Source organism: Scyliorhinus canicula, chromosome 4 (assembly GCF_902713615.1).
Source record: "Scyliorhinus canicula chromosome 4, sScyCan1.1, whole genome shotgun sequence".
In the NCBI taxonomy this organism is placed as follows: domain Eukaryota; kingdom Metazoa; phylum Chordata; class Chondrichthyes; order Carcharhiniformes; family Scyliorhinidae; genus Scyliorhinus; species Scyliorhinus canicula.
Window position 1 is genome coordinate 22,844,449 of NC_052149.1, and position 27,004 is coordinate 22,871,452.

The following is a 27,004-nucleotide window of genomic DNA, read 5'->3' on the forward strand; positions in this document are numbered from 1 at the left end:
GAATAGGCGCCGGAATGTGGCGACTAGGGGATTTTCACAGTAACTTCATTGCAGTGTTAATGTCAGCCTACTTGTGACACGAATAAGATTTTTTTTAAAACAAATTACACGGATGCTGGAATCTGAAACAATAACAGAAAATACTGGACAATGGGACAGCTTCTGTGGAGAGAGAAGGGGGCTAACGTTTCGAGTCTGGAGGAAGCTAGATTTTGTGTTTTGGTGTATGGAATGGGGCTGAGACTCACATCCTTCAAAGTGACGGCTGGAAGGATTGAGATGGGACGAGCGGCCTCCATCCTGACCTGCACCTGGAGGTCCTGCAGAAGTGGGAGATTCGGGAGGGTAGATTCTGTCCGCTGCCGCTGGGGGGAACCATGAAAGCGGCGAGAGGAGGGCAGGGGGGAGGGAGCGGGTGCAGGGACCGGAAGTGCGGCTGGATTGGGCTGCGCGGACAATTTCCGGTGGCTGATTCAAGATGGCGCCGTGGCCGGGAGAGGAGGAATGAGCGTGGGAGATACTAGGACCTGGAATTTATCAGCGGAGCCGCCCGCCAGTGGCCTGGATGCTGGGAGATTTAAGGAGAGCTTCCTGAGGGCCCGTGTTGGTGGCAAAGGAGGAGAGGGAGAGAGGCCCTGAGGAAGAAGAGGGGGTTTAAACCACACACTGTGGGCGGGCAGGTGGGGGGAGGATTTTAATCCAAGGAAGGCATATATTTAAAAATACACATTACCGAGTCATGGCTTCGGCGTCCGGCAACGACGACGATCTGACAATCCCCCGAGCGGCCATCAATAAGATGATCAAAGAGACGTTGCCCAACGTGCGGGTGGCTAACGAAGCCCGGGAGCTGGTGGTGAGCTGCTGCACCGAGTTCATTCACCTCATCTCCTCCGAGGCCAACGAGATCTGCAACAAGTCGGAGAAGAAGACCATCTCCCCGGAGCACGTTATCCAAGGTGAGGGCAAGGGCAGGGTGGAAGCTGAGGGCCCGGCTTGGGTGGTCCTGGCGCCCGAGGACAAAGTGGTGACAAGAGTCGGAGGGAAGTCGCAGCTGGACTCGACTCGTGTCTCGCACAAGGTTTCTTTCCTGTCCTTTTTTTTGTGTGTTTTGATTTCACTTTTGGTCTCGCAGGGTGGGGGCAGCCACCAACATCCAGTTTAGAAATCGGGAGGGAAATGGTGAGATGAGCTCATTTCTCCACACCAGCCTCTGGGTGAGCAACATGCTAGAAATTGATGCTTGAAAGCAGTTTCCGCATCTCACTCGGTTCGTGAATTGGACAATTTGAGTAACATTCAGATTTTGTTACTTGCTGAATGGACAATTCCAAGAATATCTTTTTTATAATTGTGATGAACCTCATCCAAACAGTTTAACAATTACAGATGATACCAAGATGTGTTGCATGTGGATACGGATTTAAAGCCTATATATGGATATCATTGGTGAAGGAAAACTGAATCGTATTCATCTGAAAATGTTGACCCTGACTAGCTGAACTTAATTTGCATGCATGTAAATTCCTTCATACTGGAAAGTGTGACTGAAAATGTGAATATTAAAGCAGAAATCATTATATCTGATTTGCTTTTTGTTTTTAAAAATTTTGACCACTCCGGTATAAAAATAGAATTACTCTCTGAATATTCTGTGCCATGTACCAAGAAGTGTAAAGATCTCAGTAGCCCCATGCCCATTAACAGCACAAATGGGCAATTATTTATATGTGCTGGGCACATTGTGTTGCAGTAGAAGGATTTATAAAAATCTCAAGCCTTTTTGGATAGATGAACTTGTCTTTTTACAAAATTACTTGTGTGACTCCTCAGTATTCATATGAATTATATTAGTACAAAGATTGGCATAGGTGCCAATATTTCAAATTAGCCAGGTGCAGGAGAAGTTAGTTTGAAATGTTTACACGCATTAATCCCATGAATTAAGTTTTGTTATAAAGTCAAACCAGAATTTGCTAGATTGTATTTTTCAACCTATGCGTATGACTTAACTAATAAACTGAAAACTACAGGAATGCTTGTTTACATTTGGAGTTGTCCTTCGAATAGGATCTGTTGGCCTAAATGGGATAATTATGCAGTTAAGTGTTGTTTAATCTGACTAATTAGCAGATGAATTAATTTTTTAGCGAATGAAATATTCAAATCAGATATCTTCCTCATAAACCGATTCATTTCTTTCTGCACCCCAGTCATATGTGGCACATTTTCAGCTCTTTGATTTTGTAAATGACCAGGTACCATTGTCTACTGGAATAGTGGAGCAGACTCGATGGGCCGAGTGGCCTAATTCTGCTCCTATGTCTTATGGTTTTATGGACTACTTGTAAATTAAAGGAGCTTGTCAGAAACCCTTCTGTCCGTTGCAGTGGTGGAAGGCCCTATTTGAATAATTTAAAAAAAACAATTTTGGCTTGACTCAAAGTTACCCTGGGACGTCAGCTCTCCTTGGGTGATTTATATAAAATGAAAGATGAGTCAAAGATAAGCTTAACTAAAAAAAAGAAATTAAACTTGCTTATTGTCACACGTAGGCTTGAAATTAAGTTACTGTGAAAAGCCCCTAGTCGCCACATTCCGGCGCCTGTCCGGGGAGGCTGGTACGGGAATTGAACCGTGCTGATGGTCTGCTTTAAAAGCCAGCTATTTAGCCCTGTGTTAAACCAGCCCCTGTAACTAAACCAGGGAAGTTAGTTAATCACTGAGATTAATGGTAGTTTATGCTTTAAACTATGCTTTCCTTGCATCTTTCAATTTTGTCACTTGCTTTTAATTAATTTCGCCATACACAAGATGTGAGCTGTGCAGCTGGACAGGTGCCAACAGTGTTGCTTAGTGACAGGAGGTATGAATTAATTGTCAGCCATTTTCTCCCTTCACTGTTGCATATGGTAATCTGCCCAGGCAATCTTTACATGTTGAATATTGATCAGGACCTCGATATTTAGTTCCTTGTTCTAGAATTGCCAGGCTCTCATCTAAACTACATAGTGGGATACAATAATCTTTTATTAACTTCTCCCTCTATGCGTCAGTCAGTAAATGTCGAAACATCTTTTTAGTGGAAAAAAAGCTGATGATTGCTGATCGCTATATATTTAGTGCATCTTTAAGCATTTAACCATTGAAGTCAGTTTTAGGTTCCCAGTGTGCATATGAGCACAGCGGAAGAGCAGATTACGTGTTTTTCACAGACTGTTTCTTTTTCAGCTGCTTTTAAGCTGAAAGTTGTTGAATATACCAAAGACCGTGGAAATCGTCCTGTAGAAAGACACGGTGTGAGCAAATGCAGCGTTCGTTTGCGATGAAAACAGAAAGTTTGGGTAGGTTTTTAAGAAAAACTACCAAATTGTTTGGTTCTAGAAGGCAAGGTTTTTAACAAAAAAATCAAATGTTTGACTGGGCAACTGAGGGCGTTGAATTTTTTTAACTCGCTGGTGATTTATTGCGGGGTGGTGGGAGACGGTTGTGTTGTGTTAACGTCACTGGTGAAATTGAATTAACCATAAAAAATTTGGCTTTGAAAGCTTAGCTAAGTGATGATGATCAAGAAACTATCACCGATTGACATAAAACCTGTCTGCTTCACTAGTGCCCTTTAGGGAAGGAAATCTGCCGTCCTTACCTGGTCTGGTCTACATGTGACTCCAGACCCACAGCTGCATGATTGACTCCTAACTGCCCTCTGCCATGGCCTAGTAAGCCACTCCGTTCAAGGGCAATTAGGGATGGATAACATGTTCACCCATCTAGTGATACCTATATCCCATGAAATTTTTTTTTTTAAGTCTTGAAATCGAAAATCAGATGTTGAATACGTCAGTAATAGCATTGGTGTCTAGTTTAAACTTATTATTTCCTGAGTAGAAAATGAAAAATGAATAAACAGGGATTTTCTAGTCTTAGTGCCACATAAAAACGCTGTAGTTTTGAATTTGTGTGGCAATGTTTGTCTTCCAAACACCAGTCATTTGACTAAAGTACCAGTTATTGCTAAGCACTGTTTGCATTGCGTGTAGGTGTGAAACCCACATTTTAGTTAATTTACCATAAATATGCTCAAGGCAGGTCAGTTGCATAGGTAGTGGCATATTCAACATATTCAAGTCTGTGATGTGCATGGAACATTTCAAAGCTAGGGACTTGCTTGTATACCTTTTAAATACTTGCCTGCAATGAGTTTTTATGGGTAGTTCTGGTAACAGGGACAATGGTAAACGGTCATGGAATAGAAATATGATTGTCAAATCTGTGTTAATAAGCTAGTAGTCCCAGACATTAACTACACGAATCGTCAAATTTGGCCTCATCAGTCGATGTAAAACTTTGTAAAATGAATTGTTGGTAATGTGCATTGAGACATTAAAGAAACAAGGCCTGAATTAATTTAATGTTCCAGGACGTGGAAACCATGCTCCATACATAATGTTTTAGCAAATAACTGAGATACATTTCCACATCTGACTGCGTTATTGAAGGTGATAAATTAAAATTCAGGCTCTTTCCTGAATTGGGGATGAAGCATTGACCATTTCAGACTGAACCTCGTGGTTTTGTTCAGTGGATCTCTCCTCCCAAGTGTGCAGTATTCAGATTCTCTATGGGTACATTTTTATTTGGTTATGGTAGATTTTTGTTACCTGCCCACATTAATAGGAGGAAGTGGCGATCCACATTTTTCTTTTTGCAAATGACAGGAAAGAAATTGTTCACAAGAGAGTAAGTCTGTTATTAGTGTAGTTATTAGACCTATTTCTACCTTAACATTCCTGGAGGCACCTGTCTCGGCTCATCCGCTTTTGAAACCCTCATTCAAACTTTTGTTACTGCTAAACTCGACTATTCCAATGCACTCTTGGCCGATCTGCCTTGTTCTACCCTCCATAAGCTTGAGGTCATCCAAACACTGCTGCCCATTTCTTACCTTGCACCAAGTTCCATTTAGCTATCAACCCCTGTGTGGCTGACCTCATTGGCTCCCGGTCAAGCATCTTAATTTTATCATTCTCATCCTTGTTTTCAATTCTCCCTATTGCCTTGTCCTTGCCTATCGGACATACGGACATTACATTCCATCTGCAGCAGGAGTTTTATCCTCAAACTTATTCCCCTTCTGTCATGAATGTCTTTCCATATCTTTGATTTTTTTTTTGTTATTGTCATGTCCACTTTGAGTCTCCCTGGTAATTATTGAGGCAAAGTAACAATTCTATATTTTCGGCATTTCACTGTCACTGACTATGTGTTTATCCCTTAGTTATCATATCCCTGCTCTGATATTTATTTTGTTACTTGCGTGCATGTGGAATGCTTTATTTCCATATCCTTTGCTGGCTCAATTTTGTATTTTGACTTGCTTTCCTAATTACTCATTTTTAACCTTCTCCCTTTTTGTCTATGTACATACATGTGTACTTTAGTTTCAGTTTTGTTTTTATCTAATCATCCATAATATTCCATTATTGGCTAGTTTGTTCTGGTTTTATAGAGGAATATATTTTTCCTGAACTATATTTGACCATTTTAAATATTTCTCACTGCTGTTTGGGTACTGTACAGCATTGGCGATCATGTCTTTAGCTGCTGGGAGCTTAAACTCTGGGATCCCCTCCCTAACCCCTCCCCTCTCTAGCTGTCTTTGTTTCACATGCTTCTTAAAACTACCTCTTTGACCAAACCTTGATTTTGTTTGAAAGCACTCTTGTGAAGCAAGTTTGACCGTTTTGCTATAACAACAGCAACTTGTCTTTATACAGCACCCATTAATGAAATAAAACGATCCCATGACGTTTCTTGGGACATTATAAAAGTACCACTGAGCCACATAAGGAGATTTTAGGTTAGGTGACCAAAAGCCGGGTGAAAGACGTAGGTTTGATGGAACATCTTTTAATGAAGAAAGTGAGGTGAGAGGCAGACAGGTTTAGGGCAGGTAGTTCAGAATTTCGGCCCAGACAACTGAAGGCGCTGTCACCAACAGGAGAGCAATTAAAACCGGGCATGCTGATGAGCGTAGGCATCAAGAAGGCTGTAGGGCTGGTAGGAAGGGCAAGACCATGGAGTGATTTGAAAACGAGGTTGAGAATTTTAAAATCATGATTTTGCTTGAACCGTAACACTGTAGATCAGTCAGCACAGGGGTGATAAGGGAGTGGGACTTGGTGAGAGTTAAGACGTGGGCAACAGAATGCTTAATGACCTAAAGTTTACAACGGTAGCATGAGAAATCCAGCCCAGGAGTGCAGTGGATTAGGGAAGTTCAGAGGTAACAAAGGCACAAATGGTGCTTTTTAAATGCCGCTTGCCTATTTCCTGGGCTGGCATAATTGGCGGCAGTGGCATTTGCTGACCCGTACTTTCCTGTTTTTATGTATGCTGAAGTCTTTTTTTTTAAAGAGGTTGAGATTGTCAAAATCCATAGAATCCATAGTTATAGCTGTGGTCAAGAATTAAGCAACATTGTGCCTTCTTAAAATTCCTTGTTTGGTCATGTGAAATACTAACAAATCTATTTTCATGACTAATAGCTTAGAATTAAATCCGCATGGAACATACATTGTGCTTTGTATCACTGGGCAGCTAGTCATCTCCATTTTGCAAATGAGTTTTGGTTATTAGGAGAGTCTGATTTGATTTACTGTCACATGTATTGAAGTACAGTGAAAAGTATTTTTCTGCGGCCAAGGGACCGTACACAGTAGACAAAAGAATAATCAACAGAGAACATTGACAAATGGTACATCGACAAACAGTGATTGGTTACAGTGCGGAACAAGGGGCCAAACAAAGCAAATACATGAGCAGGAGCAGCATAGGGTGTCGTGAATAGTGTTCTTACAGGGAACAGATCAGTCCGAAGGGGAGTCGTTGAGGAGTCTTGAAGCTGTTCCTATGTCTGGATGTGCGAGTCTTCAGACTTCTGTACCTTCTGCGTGATGGAAGGTCTGGAAGAAGGCAATGCCTGGGTGGGAGGGGTCTCTGATAATGCTGTCTGCCTTCCTGCGGCAGCGGGAGGTGTATATAGAATCAATGTGGGGGATTCTGCTTTTGAAAGTGGGTGTCGTGTCTCTGTTCATACACCCACATGTACAAGTACACAGAAATGCATAAATTGTTTGCAAGTTTATGAATTACTGTAGCTATCTTTTGATGACTTGAGAATGGCAGAAGTATATAGAACAATTGCTTCCACATCTTAACTGTTGAATTGAAACATTGAATAAAGTTAAGTTTAGACTTGCCACCCATATTTCTGATACTTGAATTTTATTTGCACTGCAGGATTTAATTTTTTATAATGAATTGTTAAATTCAACAGCTAGAAAAACAAACTAATCAACTTCCATTTGAGTTTTGCAATTCGTGTTATTTATAGGTGTTGTAAAATACTGCAATGGAATGATTGTTTCAATGCACAATTGTGAAACAAGGTGTTGTGGATGTGGTGCAGGCCCTTCAGGTCACATATTTCCCACGTTTTGTGTAGCTTCTCAATAATGGCCAATTGGTGAAATCTAACAATGCATTGACACAGCAAAATTAGCTACAGTGAGCTTTCTTTACAGCATTTGCTTGTGTTGAATGTTGAAAAGGAGACGTCTGGAAAAAAATTTAAAATACCTTCGAAGGCACTTATGTTAGAGGTATGAAATCATTTGAAAATACTTCTAAGAATATCCTTATTTAACATAATGCATGTATATTTGCACTTGTTCTGACTTTTGACACACAGAGTGCTATTTTGATTTGAGTTTAGCTTCCGCAGACAGAATTAATGCTCTTTGACTTTAACATGTAAAGCAGCAGATATTTTAGTGTTTCCTATCTTTTATTTGGCTTTGCTTCACCGGAGGACGATTTAAATCCCCATAAATGTGGGTGGCACGGTAGCACATTGGTTAGCACTGCGGCTTCACCATGTCAGGGACCCGGGTTTGATTCTTGGCTTGGGTCACTGCCTGTGCAGAGTCTGCACCTTCTCCCCGTGTCTGCGTGGGTTTTGTCCCACAAATCCCGAAAAGAGGTGCTTGTTAGGTGAATTGGACATTCTGAATTCTTCCTCTGTGTACCCAACAGGGGCTGGACTGTGGCGACTAGGGGATTTTCACAGTAACTTCATTGCAGTGTTAATGTAAGCCTACTTGTGACACTAATAAAGATTATTATTATTAAATTTATTGTGTGTATATATATATATATATAACTCCTGGGAGATTTTATTGTGCCTTGTTGATATCCTATATCATTATGTAGTGATATCTGTAGTTAAAACAAATTAAATTAACTAGTTGCAATTCTGCCCTTGGATTACACAATAGTTAGAGTTGGCTTTAAGACAGGTGTTTGTAAATTAGAGATATTGAATATTAAATTGAGGTATAAACATGAATGAAGTGCAAGTTGCATTAATCAAATAAATTCTTGTTGGTTTTTAAATGAGCTCAGAATACTTAGAACTAATCGTTTTTAGCAGGTATAATAAGATATTTTCAATGGCAAGCATAGCCATCTTTTAAACTTGTCCGCAGCGCTCATTTTATTAGTTCTTTAACAAATCATGCTGATCATGTTCATTAAATTCAAGACTGTTAATTGCAGTATTTTTCTATCTGCCCATTCGTTCTCCTTAAGGCATCTCGACACATGGATAGGATGGGTATAGAGGGATACGGCACTAGGAAGTGCTCAGGGTTTTGGCCAAAGGTAGTTTCATGACCGGCACTTGCTCGGAGGGCCTGTTTCTGTCCTGTATTGATATTTGTTCTTTGTTCTCATACCCAGGTCATGGATCAAACTACATTTGCAACCTTAATTTTAAATTATTATTTTATTTGATCTATCATCACTTGATTTATTTTTTGCAGCACGTATGTAGTGAGTAAACTTCCTAATTTTAAACAGACTACAGCTATTTTTGTTGGCTTGCAGAAGTGACGTTTATGCATGCTGTATTAGCACTGGGCAAAGTAGGTGCAGCATTTGGATTGGATTTGTTTATTGTCATGTGTACCGAGGTACAGTGAAAAGTATTTTTCTGCGAGCAGCTCAATGGATCATTAAGTACATGGGAAGAAAAGGGAATAAAAGAAAATACATAATAGGGCAACGCAAGGTATACAATGTAACTACATAAGCATCGGCTGAAGCATACAGGGTGTAGTGTAGAGGGTCGTTTAGGAGTCTGGTAACAGCGGGGAAGAAGCTGTTTTTGAGTCTGTTTGTGGGTGTTCTCAGACTTCTGTATCTCTTGCCCGATGGAAGAAGTTGGAAGAGTGAGTAAGCCGGGTGGGAGGGGTCTTTGATTATGCTGCCCGCTTTCCCCAGGCAGCGGGAGGTGTAGATGGAGTCAATGGATGGGAGGCAGGTTCGTCAGATGGACTGGGCGGTGTTCACGACTCTCTGAAGTTTCTTGCGGTCCTGGGCCGAGCAGTTGCCATACCGGGCTGTGGTGCAGGCAGATAGGATGCTTTCTATGGTGCATCTGTAAAAGGTGGTAAGGGTTAATGTGGACATGCCAAATTTCCTTAGTTTCCTGAGGACGTATAGGCGCTGTTGTGCTTTCTTGGTGATAGCGCGACGTGGGTGGACCAGGACAGATTTTTGGAGATGTGCACCCCTAGGAATTTGAAACTGCTAACCATCTCCACCTCAGCCCCATTGGTGCTGACAGGGGTGTACAGTACTTTGCTTCCTGAAGTCAATGACCAGCTCTTTAGTTTTGCTGGCATTGAGGGAGAGTTTATTGTCGCTGCACCACTCCACTAGGTTCTCAATCTCCCTCCTGTATTCTGACTCGTCATTTAGAAGTACACAAAGCAATAATTAGAAACGGCTTTGTTTTGCTTCAGGCTGAATTTTATTTCTGTAAAGCTACAATAATCTGCTATTAGCAAACTAGCCGTTGTTATATTTTTTATAATCTTAAAATGAATAATGCTGACAAATCTATCTAAAGTAGATTTGCACTTGGCCTGATGTTTCCTTAACAAAAATAAACTGGTGCATGCTATTTTGATCTGGTTTCAGCTTTAATGGGCAGAATTAATGCTCTTTGATCCTAACATTGAATATGCAGTTGAAGCTTCAGTGTTTCATATGTTTATCTTGTCTTTGCTTCATTAGAAGCCAATCAACATTTTACATAAATTTTTTCTAAGTGAAAACTTGCTGTTCTTTATTGATGTGTCAAAACATTTGGTAGTGAATTTACTTCCAAATTTAACATTTGCCACGTTTATGAAAATCTCTCTGTTTTCACCTTCAGGCCCCTTCTGAGTTTGCAGTTTGAGGATTTAGTGCAAATGCAGATTAACATGGGAATGTGAAATTGTGACCTGTCATTCACTGCACCACAAGCTGAACTCCAAACCCCACCCATAGCTAGCAAACAAAGAAATAAATTGATTTAGTGAGAATGTCCCCATTTCTGCTCTAATATCATTGTTGAAACTCAAAAAAAGTTGAGCTTTGTTTGGGTTTTTAATGGTGATCTCAGTAATAACTACAGCAGAACAACCGACCTGTCCTTAAAAATGTATGGAATGTTGTTAAATGTCTCATTACTCTATTGTTTCAGATTTAAAAAAATAAAAGATTGAGTTTTCAAATTTTTCATATGTCAGCTTCTCCCTTCACCTCAGTCTTTTTCTTTTGCTTTGTGTGAATTTTTAAAAAATGATTTTATTTGGTTTTAATTTTTTGGTTTGTTCATCAGAATTGTTTAATGTGATTGGCTGCTTGATCAGTTTGATGACATCACTGCAATTTGACATTGGGATTCCTCCTTAAACACGCTACAGTCAATTTCACCATGAGAGTTAAAGTTCTTGTCACAGACATCACCACATTCCCTAGTGAGGCTTTCTGTGAGGCTGGGGTGAGCAACCTTGCTTCATCGCTGACTGCAAACTGGACGAATATAATTGACTATTTGTGATTCCGGCACTTGTATTGCACAGAGGTTAGAACACTTGCAGCTAGGCAACTTTAAACAGATGTCTGGTTTATCGATTTATTTTCCTTTGGTGCTATCACAATATAGTTACTCAATAGAAGTCGAGGAAGAATGCAGTTCCTGCCCAATCACTCTGTGCCCTGTGAGCCAACTGGTAGAATCTTAGTTGTTTCCTTCAAACCTGCCCATGGCTCCATTCTAGCTACTTTAGCAATCTTCACTGGTTATTAATTCTTTTTTTGTTTAATTTCCCAATTAAGGAGCAATTTAGCGTGGCCAGTCCACCTACCTTGGGTTGCGAGGGTGAAACCCTCGCAGGCACGGGGAGAATGTGAAAACGCCACACGGACAGTGACCCGAGGCCGGGATTGAACCCAGGTCATTGGCTGCCGTGAGGCAGCAGTGCTAACCACCGTGCCACCCATCTGGCTATTAATTCCTGCATGCATACCATCTGCCTCTAGATTGTTGCTTATTCTGTGCTCCAGATCTATCATCTGCCGTGGTTGAGTGATGCCATTCTTGTCTCTGTCCATTATAAAGTTAAATACCTATTCTAGGGATGTGAGTGCATAGCCTACGGCTGACATTTCAGTGCAGTACTTACCAGGTCAGGTGGTGGACTCCTTATTGGAGTATGTCTAAGCTGTAAGCCAGTTCATCATCCTATGTGGGTCCTCTGATGAGCAGAGGGTCCGATGTGAGATTGGATTGGATGTCCTCGGGCCTGGCAGACCAGATTGTCATTGGTACTTGAGGAACATCTGCAGCTGTGATGCCTCTGGCCTTAATCTGGGCATGTTGGATGTTGTGTTTTTTGTGTAGATGGTCCTCAAAACATGCTGAACCAGTGTTTTCCCAAGTTCAATGTTTTCCAGAGGGGTGGTCTTTAATACAGAAGTTTGTAAGGCTATTTTTTAGGATCTCCTTGTATCATTATACTGATCAACTTGGTACTGTTTGCTACTTATCCCAACAACATGTCTACAAAGATTTAACAGGCTCTAGAGCATTGATTCCCTCTGTTCGAACATGTTTTGGAATTTGGTATTGTCTACAGTACTTGCTGTTAATGAATATATGTTAAAACCATTTGCAGTAATATTTTCGTAAACAACAAATGAATGATAACATTTTTCTATAATGCAAATGAATATTGTTTTGATGCTGATATCAACTACCTCCTGTTGTTCAAAATTATGACCCGACCCATCTAATACTCCTCCGTCTGATCAGAACCATATTCAAATTATGCCCTTATTTTGTCAGATTTGTTCAAAATAACATTTTCATTCTGAAATAGTGTTTGTGAGCTGTTGAAAGTTGGCAGTGTCACTATATCTTATGAATCCTATTAACTAAATCAAATTTTAAAAAATTAAATTCCTGGACTTGTATTGTTAACCCCTTTTGAGTGTTGAAATCATAGCCAATTTATTTTGAGGATAAGACCTTTTCCTCCTCAGTCATATGCCATAAATATTTGTCCAAATACTCTCCCTGTCAGACACTGCTGCAGCTACCCTGTTAAGTGTGATGCTGCTACTAGGGCAGTGAGTGACACCAATAAGAGCAGAGTTTTAAATTTGAGGCTTGACAAAACATGAAAGTTGGCCTGATTTTGCCTGATGCAGCCATATCCAGCTTTAAACGTCCGAGCCGGAATTGGCTGGGAAGCCAGGCCTTAGGGCTGTTTTTGAAACAATGCAGGCCAATTTCTCATTTGCAGAGGGGACATCTGAGAAACAGGTAAGTGAAGTATTTAAATAGAATATTTAGAAATGTTGTGATAGGAATTTTAAGATTTTAAATGGGGAGAATTAGATATATGTATGCAGCGCTTTTCTACTTTTGTATCTGAAGAGTGTTGGATTGTTAAAGTAGAAAAGCTGCTGCCTTAGTAAATCAGGTACTTTGTTAGTATTTGTTTCAGTCTTGCTGTGTGTGAGCTGAAAACAATTGATGTGGTTGCTGCCAAGTGACTGGAGGTATGGCATCCAGAATTTGCAGTTAGTGGTTTTGGGTGCCATTTCATCAATGAGTCCTGGAATGACAATTTTTTACCCTGCTCCTACCATTTGCACCATTGAATACTCCTAGCCACCCTGTTTAAATTTATTACTGAACTGTAAAATTCTCTATTTAAAATTATGCAAAACATTTATACAAAACTGTGACATCCTCAAGACCGCATTGCTTCCAGTGATTTTATCTCCTCAAGGTGCACCCTTGTGTTCAGGAATAGTGACCATTCAATCATTGTCATCTTGATTCTCCTCTTGAGCCTAGAGACTCACGAGGCAGATGAAGCACATGCCTATTCCAATATCTGCTTCTGTATGTAGCTATTTTTCCTGGGGCAGGTCACTAGCCTGTCACCTAAGGCTTATAACTTGAGGTGCACCACTCCACATCAAGCATGGCTGACCAGGAGACTCTTGCCACCAACCATCTGCATATTGGAAGGATACACATGTTATGAAAGCATCTCTGTGACCATCAAGCTCTGGGGTGGGACTCAAATTCTGTGTTTGTGTCTCAGAGAGGCAAGGGAGGTTAGTCACTGTCACAAGGCCTCCAACCATTCAGTACCTCATCTATATGTATGTTCTTCATGTGTGACACCAGCCAGTGTGATGATAGGGCATCACACTTGAGTGTAGCTCTGCCCTAGATTGGCCCATGTATATTCCATTAGGAGTCAGTGGAGAGTAATTAGGAGGAGAAACCCATGATTTGCCCTTTGCCCATCTCGCCAGCAATACCGCTGTAATCTACACTAGTGTCCCAAATTGAGATCAGCTAACCTAGCATTGGTCGGATTCAAACCTGGCCTTTATGACTTGGTATCGCCTCAAAGGCCATAAAGTTCAAATCCGTGTTTCCATTAGTTTGTATATATCTCCAGTTGGTACTAATAAACCTTTTCAGTGTTCTGACCTAAAATGTATCCACAATGAGACATTGATGCTCCGTCCACTCTAAATTTCTGGGCTCTCAAAATTCAACCAGAGCAGATCAGAAAAATCAGCATTAGTTGGACCAAGCTGAGCTCTGTTTCAGAGATTGGACTGTTAGGACTGAAACTGTATCTGACCCGTAAGCAACAACTTGGACACCCATGCACTTGGCCATGAACTAAGTGTTGAAAACTAAATTCGCCAAAAATTAGGTCCAGTGCCCTAAATACTGCTATCAGGTTAAACAGCAACTTACTTGTTCTATTTTTAGTTTAGTATTCACTGCTCACGATTCTCACTCCTCCAAACACAGATTGTGTGACCTCTTTGATAAACTTCTTCATTCCGTATTCAAACAAAGCTTCAAGTTGCCTGTTGTTTTAATTCTCAGCCCCTCTCTCACTCCACTGCCTCCTGCACTTTTCCAATGAAATTCAACATATGTTTGATTAGGTGCTTTACAGTCTACCAGGCACAACATTGAGTTCAAGAATTTTATATCACAACCACTGTACCCATTTCTGCAGATCGTAGCAGTTGGCAATGATTCTGCTATTCCACTTGTACCTCCTCTTGACCAATCTTTTATTTTAATGAACAAAATATGTCAGACCTGTTGAGTATTTCAAATAGCAGTGGAGAGAACAGGAGTTAATGTTTCACGTCGAGACAAATCAATATTTCATAATTCAGATTTGGAAATAACCTTGGCATTGTCAGAGACCAAGAAAGCTATGGATGGGAGTGAAATGTTCAAACTAGCATTTCCACATTAAACCCAAATTCTCAGGAATTAAAATATGCAATTGTTAAGCACTGAGAACATGTTGACAAGATAACGATCATCAAACAATTGCCTGCAAAATGAAAATGTTGTAAATAAAGGGTGGCAAACAATATAAGAAATTAGCAAATTGTGTGGGGTGTAGATGCTTTGTTAGTTTCAGTATGTATCCTGGCATTTCAGATTTCTGTTCATGGACAGTTATTTTTTGTAAATGCTCATATGCTAATCATTTTCTTTCTTTTTATTTTTAGCCCTAGAGAGTCTTGGATTTTGCTCTTATATTAGTGAAGTAAAGGAAGTCTTGCAAGAGTGCAAAACAGTAGCACTAAAGAGGAGAAAAGCAAGCTCGCGTCTAGAAAACCTTGGCATACCAGAAGAAGAACTACTGCGGCAACAACAGGAGCTATTTGCAAAAGTAAGTAGTGGAATTGGGAGCAAGTCGCATGTGGCCATTTAAATAGCTGCTGTCATTCATAAAAACATTTTATTTCCAAAATATACCAACAATAATCAGGTTTTCCAGTTTTCATGGTAACATATTGGATTTGGTACTTGGTAATGAACCAGGGCAAGTGATAGATTTGTTAGTGAGGGAGCATTTTGGAGATAGTGACCTCAATTCTGTGACTTTGACTTTAGTAATGGAGAGGGATAGGTGCGTGCAACAGGTCAAGGTTTACAATTGGGGGGAAGGGTAAATACGATGCTGTCAGACAAGAACTGAAGTGCATAAGTTGGGAACATAGGCTGTCAACGGGTGGTACCAGGGGATTGGCCAGTGGTAATTGTCGTGCCCCTGTTCAAAAAAGGGTATAGGGATAACCCTGGGAATTGCAGGCCAGTTAGTCTTACTTCGGTTGTAGGCAAAGTAATGGTAATGGAAAGGGTACTGAGGGATAGGATTTCTGAGCATCTGGAAAGACACTGCTTGATTAGGGATAGTCAGCACAGATTTGTGAGGGGTAGGTCTTGCCTCACAAGTCTTATTGAATTCTTTGAGGAGGTGACCAAGCACGTGGATGAAGGTAAAGCAGTGGATATGGTGTACATGGGTTTTAGTAAGGCATTTGATAAGGTTCCCCATGGTAGGCTTATGCAGAAAGTAAGGAGGCATAGGATAGTGGGAAATTTGGCCAGTTGGATAACGAACTGGCTAACCGATAGAAGTCAGAGAGTGGTGGTGGATGGCAAATATTCAGCCTGGAGCCCAGTTACCAGTGGTGTACCGCAGGGATCAGTTCTGGGTCCACTGCTGTTTGTGATTTTCATTAATGATAAAAGCAAATTACTGCGGATGCTGGAATCTGAAACGAAAGGGAAAATGCTGGAAAATCTCAGCAAGTCTGGCAGCATCTGTAGGGAGAGAAAAGAGCTAACGTTTTGAGTCCGATGATGACAAAGAGTCATCGGACTCGAAACGTTAGCTCTTTTCTCTCCCTACAGAAGCTGCCAAACTTGCTGAGATTTTCCAGCATTTTCATTAATGACTTGGATGAGGGAGTTGAAGGGTGGCTCAGTAAATTTGCAGACGATACATAGATTGGTGGAGTTGTGGATAGTGAGGAGGGCTGTTGTCAGCTGCAAAGAGACATAGATAGGATTCAGAGCTGGACTGAGAAGTGGCAGATGGAATTTAACCCTGAAAAGTGTGAGGTTGTCCATTTTGGAAGGACAAATATGAATGCGGGATACAGGGTTAACGGTAGGGTTCTTGGCAATGTGGCAGAACAGAGAGATCTTGGGGTCTATGTTCATAGATCTTTGAAAGTTGCCACTCAAGTGGATAGAGCTGTGAAGAAGGCCTATGGTGTGCTAGCGTTCGTTAGCAGAGGGATTGAATTTAAGAGCCGTGAAGTGATGAAGCAGCTTTACAAAACCTTGGTAAGGCCAAATTTGGAGTACTGTGTGCAGTTCTGGTTGCCTCATTTTAGGAAGGATGTGGAAGCTTTGGAAAAGGTGCAAAGGAGATTTACCAGGATGTTGCCTGGAATGGAGAGTAGGTCTTACGAGGAAAGGTTGCGGGTGCTAGGCCTTTTTTCATTAGAACGGAGAAGGATGAGGGGCGACTTGATAGAAGTTTATAAGATGATAATGGGAATAGATGAGTAGACAGTTGTTCCCCGGGTGGAACAAACCATTACAAGGGGACATAAATTTAAGGTGAATGGTGGAAGATATAAGGGGGGTGTCAGAGGTAGGTTCTTTACCCAGAGAGTAGTGGGGGCATGGAATGCACTGCCTGTGGAAGTAGTTGAGTCGGAAACATTAGGGACCTTCAAGTGGCTATTGGATAGGTACATGGATTACGGTAGAATGATGGGGTGTAGATTAATTTGTTCTTAATCTAAGATAAAAGTTCAGCACAACATCGTGAGCCGAAGGGCCTGTTCTGTGCTGTATTTTTCTGTGCTCTTTTTCTATGTTGAGTTTATCTTTTGTGACAATAAATTTGAAGATCTACCATCAAATATTGTTCCAATATTTATATTTTATATGTATGTGGCTGAGCCTCTGTTTTCAGTTGTTGGAGGAGTGTCAGTGTGGGAGATGTTAACTCATGTTCTTCTAGGGTAATTGCTTAGACTTCTACTGCTTCTAATTTACACAAATCAACAGTGTGTTGTAGCCAGTTGTATGCTTGTCCATTTTCCAGAACACTAAAGAGGCTGAGTGGTTGGGCTAAAGAGTGAAGTCAATGATTTGTTTGGGTATTTAGATCAATTTTGTTATGTAACCGAAAAAGTAAATTTTACACAATTTTATATAAGTATTACATGTACCATATATACTCGCGTAACATGCGACTTTTGAGCACCTAAATTGTAGCCTAAATTTGGGGGGTCGCATGATACGCGAGATACAAAATTCGTGGGTGTTTTACTTGCTGTTTTTTCTGATGGGAAGATGTTCAGCCACTTGCCGTTTCCATTCATAAAAACATGAATGGAAACGTCAAGTGGCTGAACATCTTCCCATCAGTATACTACTCTTCAGATTTTGACCACAGCATTCTGATGGGAAGATGTTCAGCCACTTGACGTTTCCATTCATGTTTTTATGAATGGAAACGGCAAGTGGCTGAACGACGCTAGTAAAGCCAGCTGGAAAGCTGTTCGAATCGCGAACAGTGTTCACAGCAGAATCCACTCTGCAGAAACCACACACAATGAGACCATTTGGAAGTTTTAGTTTCCAAAATTAATTTCCAAAAAAATGACTCGCATGATACATGAGGTATACCATAAAATCATGTTTTGGGGACGAAAATTTAGGGGTCGCATGATACGTGATATCGAATGATACGCGAGTATATATGGTAAGCGCCATAAAGTCAGTTTTGCTTGAAGAAAAGTTGAATTATCCAGTTGTTCAAATTATGTAAATGGATGGGTCAGGAACCACTTTCTGCATGATTTCTGTTTTAATTAAACTTCAGATTGGGAGGAGTAGATTGTAGGTGTGGAATGGATTGAATAGAATTAGTACATGGAGATTCTCTGGACTTGCAAGTTTTAAAAAATATAAATTTAGAGTACCCAATTATTTTTCTTACCAATTTAAGGCCAATCCTAACCTGCACCTTTTTGGGTTGTGGGGGTGAGACCCATGCAGACACAGGCAGAATGTGAGAACTCCACACCGACAGCGACCCGGGGCTGGGATCGAACCACTGTCCTATCTTGCCGCCCATAGCTCCCCAATCTCATCTTTAATAATGGACTCTTAAAATCTGACCAATGACCAAAGTCAGGATAACCGGCCTATAATTTCATGTCTTCTGCCTCCCTCCCTTCTTAAACCGGGGTGTTACATTAGCCACTTTCCAGTCCTCTGGGACCCTCTCAGTATCCAGTGACTTCTGAAAGATCACCACCAATGCCTCCACAATCTCCTCGGATATCTCCTAGAAACCCTGGGGTGTAGTCCATCCGGTCCAGGTGATTTAGCCACCTTCAGATCTTTCTGTTTCCCCACAACCTTCTCCTTAGTGATGGCCACTACACTCACCTCTGCCCCCTGATTCTCCTGGAGCTCTGACATCCCATTGGTGTCTTCCACCCGTGAAGACTGATGCAAATTAACCATTCAGTTCATCTGCCATTTCTTTGCTTCCTATTGCTACTTCTCCAGGCTCATTTTCCAGTGGACCAATGTCTATTTTTGCCTCTCTTACCTTTTTATATATTGAAAAAAACTCTTCCTATCTTTATATTACTAGCTAGCTTACACTCCTATTTCATCTTCTCCCCCTTGTCGCTTTTTTAGTTGTCCTCTACTCGCTTTTAAAGGCTTCCCAATCCTCTGGCTTCTCACTAATCCGTGCCATTTTGAATGCTTTTTCTTTTGCTTTTATGCTGTCCTTGACTTCCCTCGTCAGCTCATGGATGACTTGTCCTCCACTTAGGGGCAGCATGGTAGCTTTGTGGATAGCACAATTGCTTCACAGCTCCAGGGTCCCAGGTTCGATTCCGGCTTGGGTCACTGTCTGTGCGGAGTCTGCACATCCTCCCTGTGTGTGCGTGGGTTTCCTCCGGGTGCTCCGGTTTGCTCCCACAGTCCAAAGATGTGCAGGTTAGTTGGATTGGCCATGATAAATTGCCCTTAGTGTCCAAAATTGCCCTTAGTGTTGGGTGGGGTTACTGGGTTATGGGGATAGGGTGGAGGTGTTGACCTTGGGTAGGGTGCTCTTTCCAAGAGCCGGTGCAGACTCGTTGGGCCGAATGGCCTCCTTCTGCACTGTAAATTCTATGATAATCTATGAGTAGCATGTTTCCTCCTCCTTGGGATGAATCTCTGGTGTGCCTCCTGAATAACCGCCAAAATTTCCTGCCATTGCTGTTCCACTGTCTTCCCTGCTAGGCTCTCCTTCCAATCAACTCTGGCCAGCTCCTCCCTCATGTCTTTGTAGTTACCTTTATTTAATTATAATACCGTTACATCTGATTGCAGCTTCTCCCTCTCAAACTGCAGGGTAAATTCTATCATATTGTGGTCACTGCTCCCTAAGGGTTCCTTCCCCTTAAGTTCCCTAATCAGATCTGCCTCATTACACATCACCAAATCCAGAATTGTCTGTCCCCTAGTTGGCTCTGTCACAAGTTGCTCCAAAAAACCATCTCTTAGACATTCCACAAATTTGTTTTCTTGGGATCCACTACCAACCTTATTTTCCCAGTCCACCTGCATATTATTGTAATATTTCCTTTTTCATGTACCTTTTTTATTTCCTGATTTATTTCTGTCCCACATTCTGACTACTGCTAGGGGGCCTGTACATAACTCCCATCAGGGTCTTTTTACCTTTGCAATTCCTCAACTCTACCACACAGGTTCTACGCCTTCAAATGGTATATCGCTTCTTGCTATCGATTTAACTTAATTCCTTACAAACAATGCAACCCCGCCACCTTTTGCCCATCTGCCTGTCCTTTCGATAGAACACACATCCTTGTACATTTTGATCCCAGCCTTGGTCCCCTTGCAGCCACGTCCCTGTGATTTCCACAACATCGTACTGGCCAATTTCAATGTGTGCAACAAGCTCGTTTACCTTGTTCTGTATACTGCGTCCATTTAGGTACAACACCCTCAATCCTACATTGACCACCTCCCTTCTTATACTTGTCACCTTTTTTGCTCTGCCTGAGGTTAGGGGCGGAATTCTCCGCTCCCCACACCGGGTGGGAGAATTGCGGGAGGTCCGCTCTCGCACCTTCCACGATTCTTCCTCCCCCCAAAAATGGCACGCCGCTCGGAGAATCGCGGGCCGTCGTTTTTGACGGCGGCCCGCGATTCTCCGACCCGGATGGGCCGAGCGGCCTGCCGTTCGCGACCGATTCACGACGGCGGCAACCACACCTGGTCGCTGCCGTCGTGAACATGGCGTGAGATGCCAGTTTGGGGCTTGTGGGGGGTGTACAGGGGACTGAGCACCACGACCGTGCTCGGGAGGGGACAGGCCCGCGATCGGTTCCCACCGATCGTCGGGCCGGCATCTCAACGGGACGCACTCTTTCCCCACCGCCGCCCCGCAAGATCAAGCTGCCACGTCTTGCAGGGCGGTGGAGGGTGGACGGCAACCGCGCATGCACGGGTTGGAGCCGGCCAACCCGCGCATGCGCGGCTGACGTCATTAGGCGCGTCGGCCGCGTCATTCTCGACGCACCGAGCCTTGACGCCAGCGACAAGGCCCGGCGGCCGAGATTCACGGCACGGCCTCCTAGCCCCCCGGTGGGGGGAGAATAGGGGGCCAGGAGCGGCCTCCGACACCGTTGTGGACCTCTCCGGGTTTCACGACGGCGTCGGGCCTGGTGGAGAATTCCGCCCTAGATTTCTGCCACCTATGCTCTCTGTTCTATTACATGTTCTGGAAACTTTACTAACCTCGCCTGAGCCCTTGGCTCCTTTAACTAGTTTAAAGTCCTCGTCATTATCCTGCACTTCTACCCTCTCCTTTAACTTTGATTTTCTAATTCTATATCTACAGTCCTAGTTATACAATTCGACAGGACTCTGGTCCCAGCATGATTCAGATGAAGACCGTCCCATCGGAACAGGTCCACTCTTTCCCCAGTATTGAAACTTGTATTTACAAGTTTTAGTTTCAACTTAACAAGTAGGATCTTTAGGGCTGGTCACTGTCATTGCCCCTATTGTAATTACTTGAATATCTAGGATCTGGTGACTTCAAAATTGTTCAGAAGCTGCTTGATGAGAATGAGAATATAAAGTTTCTGAGATTCCTCAAAACGCCTTCCTTACAAATCTGATTTGATTTTGATTGTAATACTTTCTTTTGGGTGTCCCCTTTTCTGTCATCCCATAGCCAGGATGTTCAAACCAGGTTGACCTAGGAGGTAGATCAAGTGTTTTTGGATAAACGTTTTCCATAATTGTTCACGCACTTGTACTTATGGTGATAAAATCATGTGTCATTGTGAAAACCATTGATACTGAGGTTTGCATCTTGTACTATCGTATGCACTTTTGTCCACCTGTGTTGGTCCTTTTTGATCAGGCCAGAATGGGTTACTGATTTCCTGCTTGGATTTTTCAACCTTACTTCAATTCCCTTACTGCTGAAATCATTGTACACGAGCCCATTAGCCAGATGCTTTTCTTGTTTTCCAGTTATATCCAACATAAACTGCAACTTGACTCTAATTCTGCTGCCATCGTCCAATTCTGTTTTGCACTCAGCACCTCTGTCCTTGTCAGACTCCATTGGCTCCCAGTCCTACTGTATCAAATTCAAAATCCTTGTCCTCGGTTCCCATCTATCCATGGCTTTTCCTCTCCATGTTGATGTATCCCCCTCCAGTTCTTGTTGCTAGAATAGTGTGTCTTTCAAACTTTTGATTCTGGTCACACTTGCATAACCATCCACCCCTTACCCCAACGACACATCTATTCCACTTAAGTTGCAGAATCCATGTTCTGCACTGTTGCTTCACAGCACCTGGGTCCCGGGTTCGATTCCCGCTTGGACCACTGTATGTGTGGAGTCTGCACGTTCTCCCAGTGTCTGTGTGGGTTTCCTCTAGGTGCTCCGGTTTCCTCCCACAAGTCCCAAAAGACATGTTGGTAGATGAATTGCACACTCTGAATTCTCCCTCTGTGTACTCAAACAGGCGACTAGTGTGGCGACTAGGGGATTTTCACAATAACTTAATTGTAGAGTTAATGTAAGCCTACTTGTGACAATAATGCCCATTATTTATTTATTTATACTCCCTAATCTCTACAACTTGATACCAATCTAAACTGAAGTCAATCTTTTTATGTTTCTCAGCAAATATTTAGTGTTCTCTTTCATCTCTGAAGTGCTTTGGGAAATTAATGTTGCAAATTCTGTACTTGGCCATGGCAAGAAGACGAGTGGTTTAGAAAAACATTTTCCTAATCTGTTAGGTTACTTAATGAGCACTTCGGGATTCTAATCTAACAAAAATTAGATTAGAATCTTCTTGAATAGTTATGTTAAATATTCTCCCTCACTCTGCCACCCGTTCAAATTTAGGTGGCCAACTTTGAAAGCATCTGTACTCGCAACATGGAGTTCTTTGGAGGAAGAAAGTATTAAGACCTTTGAGCTTTTAGGTCTAATCAGTGGTTCCCGTGCTTTTTTACATCATGACATACTTCAATACTATAAAACCTTTGAGGCACACCTATCTTCTCCGACTTAACCGTCCTCTCGCAAAAACCTTTTGTCTCTAAAAGCTCCTTAAAAACCTGTCGAGCCTTCATTTAACACAACTTTCATTAGTTTTAAGAAGTTTACAAGGAAAGCCTTATCACCATTTGCATGTCAAAACAATATTGGGCAGCACAGTGGTTCGCACTGTGGCTTCACAGCGGCAGGGTCCCAGGTTCGCTTCCCGGCTGATCACTGTCTGTGCAGTCACAGTTTTGATTTTTTTTTTTTACATCATTTTTTGGATCTGTATGCACGTGCCTGACCAATGTCTACAATCGAGTGAATGACCATAGACCATAGAATTTACAGTGCAGAAGGAGGCCATTTGGCTCATTGAGTCTGAACTGGCTCTTGCAAAGAGCACCCTACCCAAGGCCACACCTCCACCCTATCCCAGTAACCCCTCCCAACACTAAGGGCAATTTTGGACACCTAAGGACAATTTATCATTGGCCATGATAAATTGCCCTTAGTGTCCAAAATTGCCCTTAGTGTTGGGTGGGATTACTGGGTTATGGGGATAGGGTAGAGGTGTCGATCTCAGGTAGGGTGCTCTTTCCAAGAGCCGGGGCAGACTCAATGGGCCGAGTGGCCTCCTTCTGCACTGTAAATTCTATGATAAAATCCTGGCCAATCCACCTAACCTGCACATCTTTGGACTGTGGGAGGAAACCGGAGCACCCAGAGGAAACCTACGCGCACACAGGGAGAACATGCAGACTCCGCACAGACAGTGACCCAAGCCGGTAATCGAACCTGGGACCCTGGAGCTGTGAAAAGGTTGTGCTAACCACTATGCTACTGTGCTGCCCAAATGAGATCTATAATAATGAGTTTCTCTGTCTGGGGGTGGGGGAGAGGTATTGAGAGGTCCAGCGACGGGGGAGGAACGCATGGCGACAGTAAAGCAGAGAAAGGCCACTATTTTGCGAATCTGAGATTATTACAGTGTAAATTGATTCTCATTGTATGACTCCAATGATGTGAAAATGTGTGAAAAGCTAGTCATCACTGCGCAGGTAGGAACTTGCATTTTAACCCATGACACAAGCAGGGATTTCCCTATCACAAGGGAAGCACTTCAAAAAACAAAATGCCAGATGTGATCCTTTGCGTGGCTGAGAAAGGGCACAACACAAGATGTATTTGGGGAAAATCAGTGCTCAACTTGCTGGCTTGGGATTTAAACATCTGGTCCAGTGACAGAGAAGCAGAATTGCTGATGGCTGGACCACTCCTGACACTGAAATCTGCAGCTTTAAACACTCACAACGTGCGGCTGATTGTAAAGCGGTGAAATGTCTGGTCCAACTGAGTAGGAGAATTAAACAGAAGACTGGACCTGGGCAGCACAGTGGCTAGCACTGTTCCATTACATCGTAGTGTTCCAGCTTCGATCCCGGCCCGGGTCACTGTCCGTGTGGAGTTTGCACATTCTCCCCGTGTCTGCGTGGGTTTAACCCCCACAACCCAAAGACGTGCAAGGTAGGTGGATTGAACACGCTAAATTGCCCCTTAATTGGAAAAAACGAATTGCGTACTCCCAGAAGACTGGACCTAGTCTTCACCCAGAGGAGATTCAGGCTTCCGACTGGTCAAACTGTACCTTGCCAAGACCCAAATTAAACAAAATCCAGCCCTCCTGTGACTGCAGAAAGGACACCCTCTGAACCTGGCAGCCCCTCCCGCTCTCTGCATCCAGGTCTGCCACACTCCCACTACCTCCTCCTCTCTCACTGCTCACCTCACCGCCACACTCTCAGTCCTGGGTTTTTTCTTGATCTTTCTCGGGCTCCTTTGGTGCGCACTGTTTAACGCCTACTCCAGGGTGTGGCACACATACTGGTTGGGAGCCACAGACCTACTAAGTGACACAGACGGTATGAAAAACAGTGCAGCTTTCTGGAAGCATAAAGCTCTCGTGTCAAATTTAGAGTCTGCAAACTTAAAGTAACCATTTCTTCACATCAGTCTGCATTCTTGCCCAGTTTATTTACAAAGATTTGTGTATGCTGTTGCTTTGTACATGATCATGTTTTGTGATAATGCTAATCTCCCATTGCCTTGGTTTAAAATGCCATGCCACTCCAATGAGCCCTTGTTCACTTCCTGCCATCATGTAATTTGATCAGCTGCATTGTTGAAGGTGCATTATTTTTGTGTGCTTCGGTTAGTCTCTCCTCAAACAACATTTGGCAGGGCACTAAACCATGTTTGTGTGGAAAGCATTTACAGGTGTCCTTATTTTTACAGGCCAGGCAGCAGCAGGCAGAATTAGCCCAGCAGGAGTGGTTACAGATGCAGCAAGCAGCCCAGCAAGCACAGTTAGCAGCATCAGCCACAACCAATCCAGTCAACAAAGCAGGATCATCGCAAGATGAAGACGAAGAGGATGACGTGTAAACCTCACTGGCAAATTAGTTGCTCGCAGATATCCTTTTACCACACATTAACAATGACTTGGCCTGTCTGCAATTTCCAGCTTCATTCACAACTTCACAGGCTGGCTACTCGTGTCAGTGGGTCATTGGTCAAGTCGCAGTTGTCATGAGTTTTCATGTGTACCAACCAACCACTTTTCTTACATCTAGAAGTGTATGGGATTGGAAGTTTTCAGAGTAATATTTAATATTTACACAACAGGTGATCAGAATCGGGAGCAACAAATCAGTGCAGTACTCTCAAGCTCCATCGTCTGTTTCTTGTATCTCTCCGGAATTCAGTATTGTTACTGCTCATGAATCTGAGGAGTAAAGCTTCAGTTTGTGTAATTGGTTGCTTCCCTACTGTTTAATACTGAGAGCAAATTCATTAAGTGGCTTATTTAAGTTGTTTTAATGTAAAACTTGTAACCAGTGGTAAAACTGACTTTAAAAAGAAAATCACATTTAACTCCCTGTAGTCCATTTCCCCCCCAAAATACATGTCTGCCTGGTTTCACAGAATTTTAAAAAGTAACCTTATTAACTTTGATAAAACCATCAGCAGACCTATAGGCTATTTAGTCTTAATTTTACATGGCACATGTCCTTGCTTCATGGTTAGTTTTAACTCCTGGATGTAAAGTAAACTCTTATTTCCCAATGTCAGTGTTTAAAAACAAACACATTTAAGTCAGCAGTCATAGTACTGTACCAAAGAGTGAACTCGACAGTGCAAAGATTGACAAACAAGATAGGGTACTTAGAAACTGTATTAACTGCTACTTAAATGTTTTGACTGTTTTTGGACTGTAATGTTTCATGTTCATAACTGTTAACTATTTTGGGATTGATGAAATAATTCACCTTAATCTACCTGTGGGAGTTTCCAATGCAGAGTGTATGTTTTTTTAAAAATTGCATTGCAAAAGTTAATTGTGCTAGTTAATACGTATCTCTTCCCTGGTGCTTATTGTTCTCTCATATTTTTCATGTGCTTTTTCTCTTGGCAATAAAAAGACATGTTTTTATTCATGTTCAAAATGAACTTTTTATTTTGGTGTCCATCTCAAAACTGCACTGCTGCCAAGCACAAGTTGACATTCAGCACTACGACAAATGTCTGATTTCCTTCTGGAAATGTTGAACAAATTCTATATTTTTTACATGCTCCCTCAATTCTAACTCCTGCGCAATGTATCATTGAAGTCGCATGCAAATGATTAGCTGCAAGACATTCCGAATCTGGGAACCAGAGTGGCATTTACTTCCTTTTAGAAGTTACTTGGAACAATAGAGTCTGATCAAACAGCAATTCTGCTGTTAGTATGTCCATTTCAGTGAATTGCACTTTGTTGAGCAAAAGTGCTAACATGCGACCATGAATATCAGCACTGCTGTCATGGTTTGTTAAATAAGTCTGGATGGGGCGGCACGGTGAGGACCCGGGTTCGATCCCAGCCCCGGGTCACTGTCTGTGTAGAATTTGCACATTGTCCCGTGTTTGCGTGGGTTTCACCCCCACAACCGAAATATTTGCTGGTTAGGTGGATTGGCCACACTAAATTGCCCCTTAATTAGAAAAAAAATAATTGGGTACTCTTATTTTTTTTTTTAAATTAAAAATTTTAAACTTTGGATGTTTATTGATATTTGGCCATC

At 42.2% G+C, this 27,004-nt stretch overlaps 1 protein-coding gene across 1 annotated transcript; it reads left to right on the top strand.

Annotated features, from left to right (window-relative positions):
* The first annotated feature begins 444 nt into the window (after positions 1–444).
* On the top strand, positions 445–26,386 carry LOC119964415 (protein Dr1). The gene is made up of 3 exons (XM_038793855.1): positions 445–959; positions 14,974–15,137; positions 25,176–26,386. The coding sequence occupies exons 1-3, from the start codon at positions 740–742 to the stop codon at positions 25,323–25,325; spliced, it is 534 nt and encodes a 177-aa protein (XP_038649783.1). The 5' UTR covers positions 445–739; the 3' UTR covers positions 25,326–26,386.
* The last annotated feature ends 618 nt before the right edge of the window (positions 26,387–27,004 follow it).

Coding starts and splice junctions, on each gene's coding strand:
- LOC119964415 (XM_038793855.1), top strand. CDS start 740: ATGGCTTCGGCGTCCGGCAACGACGACGATCTGACAATCCCCCGAGCG. Junction 960..14,973: donor CCCGGAGCACGTTATCCAAG/GTGAGGGCAAGG, acceptor TTTTATTTTTAG/CCCTAGAGAGTCTTGGATTT. Junction 15,138..25,175: donor AACAGGAGCTATTTGCAAAA/GTAAGTAGTGGA, acceptor TTATTTTTACAG/GCCAGGCAGCAGCAGGCAGA.